The 7,236-nt window shown below is 45.0% G+C and overlaps 1 protein-coding gene across 2 annotated transcripts in view; it reads right to left on the reverse strand.

Annotated features, from left to right (window-relative positions):
- Positions 1-4,839: 4,839 nt before the first annotated feature.
- LOC121567593 (Golgi integral membrane protein 4) overlaps positions 4,840-7,236 on the reverse strand; it is an 18,456-nt gene continuing 16,059 nt past the window's right edge. For both annotated transcript variants that reach the window (XM_041877764.1, XM_041877763.1), the window contains one exon: positions 4,840-5,288. In XM_041877764.1, coding sequence (XP_041733698.1) covers positions 5,145-5,288 — 144 coding nt within the window. In that variant the 3' untranslated portion in view covers positions 4,840-5,144. The remainder of the gene's footprint in view (positions 5,289-7,236) is intronic.

The raw sequence follows: 7,236 nt of genomic DNA on the forward strand, positions 1-7,236 counted from the left end.
CAACAACACTCTAGAGCACTGAGTGTCCATTACCTTGGTGTCTCTGGACAACAACACTCTAGAGCACTGAGTGTCCACTACCTTGGTCTCTCTGGACAACAACACTCTAGAGCACTGAGTGTCCACTACCTTGGTCTCTCTAGACAACAACACTCTAGAGCACTGAGTGTCCATTACCTTGGTCTCTATGGACAACAACACTCTAGAGCACTGAGTGTCCACTACCTTGGTCTCTCTAGACAACAACATTCTAGAGCACTGAGTGTCCATTGCCTTGGTCTCTCTGGACAACAACACTCTAGAGCACTGAGTGTCCACTACCTTGGTCTCTCTAGACAACAACACTCTAGAGCACTGAGTGTCCATTACCTTGGTCTCTCTGGACAACAACACTCTAGAGCACTGAGTGTCCATTACCTTGGTCTCTCTGGACAACAACACTCTAGAGCACTGAGTGTCCATTGCCTTGGTCTCTCTAGACAACAACACTCTAGAGCACTGAGTGTCCATTACCTTGGTCTCTATGGACAACAACACTCTAGAGCACTGAGTGTCCATTGCCTTGGTCTCTCTGGACAACAACACTCTAGAGCACTGAGTGTCCACTACCTTGGTCTCTCTAGACAACAACACTCTAGAGCACTGAGTGTCCATTGCCTTGGTCTCTCTAGACAACAACACTCTAGAGCACTGAGTGTCCACTACCTTGGTCTCTCTGGACAACAACACTAGAGCACTGAGTGTCCATTACCTTGGTCTCTCTGGACAACAACACTCTAGAGCACTGAGTGTCCATTACCTTGGTCTCTCTAGACAACAACACTCTAGAGCACTGAGTGTCCATTACCTTGGTCTCTCTGGACAACAACACTCTAGAGCACCGAGTGTCCATTACCTTGGTCTCTCTAGACAACAACACTCTAGAGCACTGAGTGTCCATTACCTTGGTCTCTCCGGACAACAACACTCTAGAGCACTGAGTGTCCACTACCTTGGTCTCTCTAGACAACAACACTCTAGAGCACTGAGTGTCCATTACCTTGGTCTCTCTGGACAACAACACTCTAGAGCACTGAGTGTCCATTACCTTGGTCTCTCTGGACAACAACACTCTAGAGCACTGAGTGTCCATTGCCTTGGTCTCTCTAGACAACAACACTCTAGAGCACTGAGTGTCCATTACCTTGGTCTCTCTAGACAACAACACTCTAGAGCACTGAGTGTCCATTACCTTGGTCTCTCTGGACAACAACACTCTAGAGCACTGAGTGTCCACTACCTTGGTCTCTCTAGACAACAACACTCTAGAGCACTGAGTGTCCATTACCTTGGTCTCTCTGGACAACAACACTCTAGAGCACTGAGTGTCCATTACCTTGGTCTCTCTGGACAACAACACTCTAGAGCACTGAGTGTCCATTGCCTTGGTCTCTCTAGACAACAACACTCTAGAGCACTGAGTGTCCATTACCTTGGTCTCTCTGGACAACAACACTCTAGAGCACTGTGTCCATTACCTTGGTCTCTCTGGACAACAACACTCTAGAGCACTGAGTGTCCATTGCCTTGGTCTCTCTAGACAACAACACTCCAGAGCACTGTGTCCATTACCTTGGTCTCTCTGGACAACAACACTCTAGAGCACTGAGTGTCCATTACCTTGGTCTCTCTGGACAACAACACTCTAGAGCACTGAGTGTCCACTACCTCGGTCTCTCTAGACAACAACAGTCTAGAGCACTGAGTGTCCATTGCCTTGGTCTCTCTAGACAACACCACTCTAGAGCACTGAGTGTCCACTACCTTGGTATCTCTGGACAACAACACTCTAGAGCACTGAGTGTCCATTACCTTGGTCTCTCTAGACAACAACACTCTAGAGCACTGAGTGTCCATTACCTTGGTCTCTCTGGACAACAACACTCTAGAGCACTGAGTGTCCATTGCCTTGGTCTCTCTGGACAACAACACTCTAGAGCACTGAGTGTCCATTGCCTTGGTCTCTCTAGACAACAACACTCTAGAGCACTGTGTCCATTACCTTGGTCTCTCTGGACAACAACACTCTAGAGCACTGAGTGTCCATTGCCTTGGTCTCTCTAGACAACAACACTCTAGAGCACTGGTGTCCATTACCTTGGTCTCTCTAGACAACAACACTCTAGAGCACTGAGTGTCCATTGCCTTGGTCTCTCTAGACAACAACACTCTAGAGCACTGAGTGTCCACTACCTTGGTCTCTCTGGACAACAACACTCTAGAGCACTGAGTGTCCACTATCTTGGTCTCTCTAGACAACAACACTCTAGAGCACTGAGTGTCCATTGCCTTGGTCTCTCTGGACAACAACACTCTAGAGCACTGAGTGTCCATTACCTTGGTCTCTCTGGACAACAACACTCTAGAGCACTGAGTGTCCACTACCTTGGTCTCTCTAGACAACAACACTCTAGAGCACTGAGTGTCCATTGCCTTGGTCTCTCTGGACAACAACACTCTAGAGCACTGAGTGTCCACTACCTTGGTCTCTCTGGACAACAACACTCTAGAGCACTGAGTGTCCATTACCTTGGTCTCTCTGGACAACAACACTCTAGAGCACTGAGTGTCCACTACCTTGGTCTCTCTAGACAACAACACTCTAGAGCACTGAGTGTCCATTGCCTTGGTCTCTCTGGACAACAACACTCTAGAGCACTGAGTGTCCACTACCTTGGTCTCTCTGGACAACAACACTCTAGAGCACTGAGTGTCCACTATCTTGGTCTCTCTAGACAACAACACTCTAGAGCACTGAGTGTCCATTGCCTTGGTCTCTCTGGACAACAAGAAGGCTGCATGATGGTACTTGCAATTCTGTTAGTATTACTAAATAGTTTAGCCATTCCCTTGGGGCTGAATCCTAAATTGAGATGTATGCTTAACTCAAACCTTCATATAAAATCATGCATCGATGTCAAAGGTAGATTTGGGGGGAGAGTGATTGGTTATGTATTTGCGTTTCAAGATAGGATTTGGCCTCTGGCAATAGGAGAGACATGGAAATTATTACTGAAATAATTTGAACACATCCAATATGAGAGACCAAAAACAGCCTCCATGACTCCAGATGACAGAGACCTTGAAGAGAGAGCTTAGCATCACTGAACACTCCCTCATGACTGTAGGGTGTGTGTGTGTGTGTGTGTGTGTGTGTGTGTGTACGTGTCTCCAGCCTGCTATTAGCACATTAATGAGTCACCTCTGAAACGTTCCCACACATCCAACATCCCAGAACCCCCCGGGAACCACCCCCCGGGGAACACACACAGGAAGAGGGCCAACATGGATGATGAGATTATCTTGGGCCTTGGGGTAAAGGTGGGAGAAAGGTGAAATGTGTGTTTAAAGTATTTTCTCTCTCTCCCTTATTGTCATTCTCTTCAGAGCAGTTTGATTTCCTAAGGGAAGGGTAAGATGGACCGCATAATTTCACCTCTGGTTGCTCCACTGCAGGTGAAAAAGAAACATCTTAAAGCCTTCACCATGTTTATTCCTCCCACATACCATCATCTAGGAGATGCCTTTATACATGTTCAATTCAATCACATTCTCTCTTTTTTTTGTTACCAAATGCAACATTGTTTTTTCAGGCAGGTGGAAAGATATGTACAAATGTATGTATTTATATTTTTATACATTGTAAAGTAGTGTTTAAGGATCGGGTGAAAGGTCAAGTGGATATTTGTGATTTAGATCCATGTCAACAGTCAGGGGTACAGACCAAAAGATGATCAAAGAAACTACGCTATGAAAGGACCTGTGGTCCACTGGCAATGCATCCTTAACTAGTAACAAGAGGACAAGCAACGTAGACAAGCAAACAGAAGAATGAAAATGAATGGTTGTTTTTCCTACTATTGGCATCCATGATACAGTAGTTCTCTCCTGCAGTAATGACATAGTCGCTTTCATAACATTGGAGAAACATTTTCAACTCCACCCATAAGGATTGTCATATCTACAATAAATAAACAGAAGATTGGAAAGCATGTCTTACTAAACATACATTGAGAGGAATTTGCAGTAAAAAACAAACGGTACAAAACTTTGATAAAAACAAAATCTGAAAGACTGACACTCAAATAGACACAAACCTTCCATCTCTTTCTGGGCACAAACAAATAGCATACATGACCTTCTCATGTCTGCCTGATAGGTCACATGATGAATGGACAGACAGATGTATATATTCACTGAACAAAAATGTAAAACACAACATGCAAAAATGTCTACGATTTTACTGAGTTGCAGTTCATATAAGTAAATCATTAAATTGAAATAAATTAATTAGGCCCTAATCTATGCTATGATCAGCTGTCCCAGTGGCTGGTGTCGAGACAATCCCGGAGGTGAAGAAGCCGCAAGTGGAAATCCTGTGCTGGAGGGGTTACATGTGGTCTGCGGTTGTGAGGCCGGTTGGATGTACTGCCAAATTCTCTAAAACGACGTTGGAGGTGGCTTATTGTAGAGAAATTAACATTCAATTCTCTGGCAGCAGCTCTGGTTGACATTCCTGCTGTCAGCATGCCAATTGCACACTCCCTCAAAACTTGAGACATCTGTGGCATTGTGTTGTGTGACAAAACTGCACATTTTAGAGTGGCCTTTTTTTGTCCCCAGCACAAGGTGCACCTGTGTAATGATCATGCTGTTTAATCAGCTTCTTGATATGCCACACCTGTCAGGTGGATGGATTATCTTGGCAAACGAGAAATGCTCACTAACAGGGATGTAAACAAATTTGTGCACAACATTTGAGAAAAATAAGCTTTTTGTGCGTATGGAACATTTCTGGGATCTTTTATTTCAGCTCATGAAACATGGGACCAAAATCTTTACATGTAGTGTTTATATTTTTGTTCAGTATATATAGTATTCCCAGTTCCAGTAGGAGAATTCTGTCCAGAAGTTCATCAGTTCCTGTCCCACACAAAAGGGAATACCATCCCATCTCCAAGCAGACATTCCAATAGAATTCCAATCGGAATGCCGAGTGGGTGACTGTTTTTACTCCTTTAGGGAAAAGAGGAAACAATAGAGAGATCTGATTGGCTCCCAGTGATGGGGATAGGCACTCTCATTGGTCAATGTCTCTGTCCATCTCACATCTCCCTTCGATTGGTCCGCTCATCCCGTCCAAACCCCACCTCCTCGTCTTCGTAGTTCTCCTCCTCGTTGATCTCTCCTTCTTTCCTGTGTTCTCCCTCTTTCTCTGCTGGGACCTCCTCCTCCTCTTTCACTTCACCCTGCAGCAGAACAAACACACAGTCACCAGGTGGGTAAGACCATAGGCCATGTATACATGACTCTAGGAACTGCCACCGATGGAACGTTATTGAGCAGTAAGGTGAGAACCTGGAATACAGACCAACAGGCAGATCATTCTAGAACATTGAGGCAAGTATGGTGGAACGGTGACAGACCGACCATTGTGTCAGAGCATTCAGTAGTGTTTGGATGGGTGAATAGGGCGCTCTCACACACACAGGGCCAGAATGAGCTTGGGGGTAACCAGACACCCACAGAGACCCTGTACCTGATCCTTCGTTCAACTACTGGGACACACTGAGCAGGCTATAGTTAGACACAATAAGGCCATGCACACACACACACACACACACATACACAATCCTAATACACACCTACATACAGTGAGGGAAAAAAGTATTTGATCCCCTGCTGATTTTGTACGTTTGCCCACTGACAAAGAAATGATCAGTCTATAATTTTAATGGTAGGTTTATTTGAACAGTGAGAGACAGAATAACAACAACAAAATCCAGAAAAACGCATGTCAAAAATGTTATAAATTGATTTGCATTTTAAATGAGGGAAATAAGTATTTGACCCCCTCTCAATCAGAAAGATTTCTGGCTCCCAGGTGTCTTTTATACAGGTAACGAGCTGAGATTAGGAGCACACTCTTAAAGGGAGTGCTCCTAATCTCAGTTTGTTACCTGTATAAAATACACCTGTCCACAGAATCAATCAATCAGATTCCAAACTCTCCACCATGGCCAAGACCAAAGAGTTCTCCAAGGATGTCACGGACAAGATTGTAGACCTAAACAAGGCTGGAATGGGCTACAAGACCATCACCAAGCAGCTTGGTGAGACGGTGACAACAGTTGGTGCGATTATTCGCAAATGGAAGAAACACAAAATAACTGTCAATCTCCCTAGGCCTGGGGCTCCATGCAAGATCTCACCTCGTGGAGTTGCAATGATCATGAGAACGGTGAGGAATCAGCCCAGAACTACAAGGGAGGATCTTGTCAATGATCTCAAGGCAGCTGGGACCATAGTCACCAAGAAAACAATTGGTAACACACTACGCCGTGAAGGACTGAAATCCTGCAGTGCCCGCAAGGTCCCCCTGCTCAAGAAAGCACATATACAGGGCCGTCTAAAGTTTGCCAATGAACATCTGAATGATTCAGAGGAGAACTGGGTGAAAGTGTTGTGGTCATATGAGACCAAAATCGAGCTCTTTGGCATCAACTCAACTCGCCGTGTTTGGAGGAGGAGGAATGCTGCCTATGACCCTAAGAAAACCATCCCCACTGTCAAACATGGAGGTGGAAACATTATGCTTTGGGGGTGTTTTTCTGCTAAGGGGACAGGACAACTTCACCGCATCAAAGGGACGATGGACGGGGCCATGTACCGTCAAATCTTGGGTGAGAACCTGCTTCCCTCAGCCAGGGCATTGAAAATGGGTCGTGGATGGGTATTCCAGCATGACAATGACCCAAAACACATAGCCAAGGCAACAAAGGAGTGGCTCAAGAAGAAGCACATTAAGGTCCTGGAGTGGCCTAGCCAGTCTCCAGACCTTAATCCCATAGAAAATCTGTGGGGGGAGCTGAATGTTCGAGTTGCCAAATGTCAGCCTCGAAACCTTAATGACTTGGAGAAGATCTACAAAGAGGAGTGGAACAAAATCCCTCCTGAGATGTGTGCAAACCTGGTGGCCAACTACAAGAAACGTCTGACCTCTGTGATTGCCAACAAGGGTTTTGCCACCAAGTACTAAGTCATGTTTTGCAGAGGGGTCAAATACTTATTTCCCTCATTAAAATTCAAATCAATTTATAACATTTTTGACATGTGTTTTTATTGATTTTTTGTTGTTATTCTGTCTCTCACTGTTCAAATAAACCTACCATTAAAATGATAGACTGATCATGTCTT

Source organism: Coregonus clupeaformis, chromosome 6, assembly GCF_020615455.1.
Source record: "Coregonus clupeaformis isolate EN_2021a chromosome 6, ASM2061545v1, whole genome shotgun sequence".
Lineage (NCBI taxonomy): Eukaryota > Metazoa > Chordata > Actinopteri > Salmoniformes > Salmonidae > Coregonus > Coregonus clupeaformis.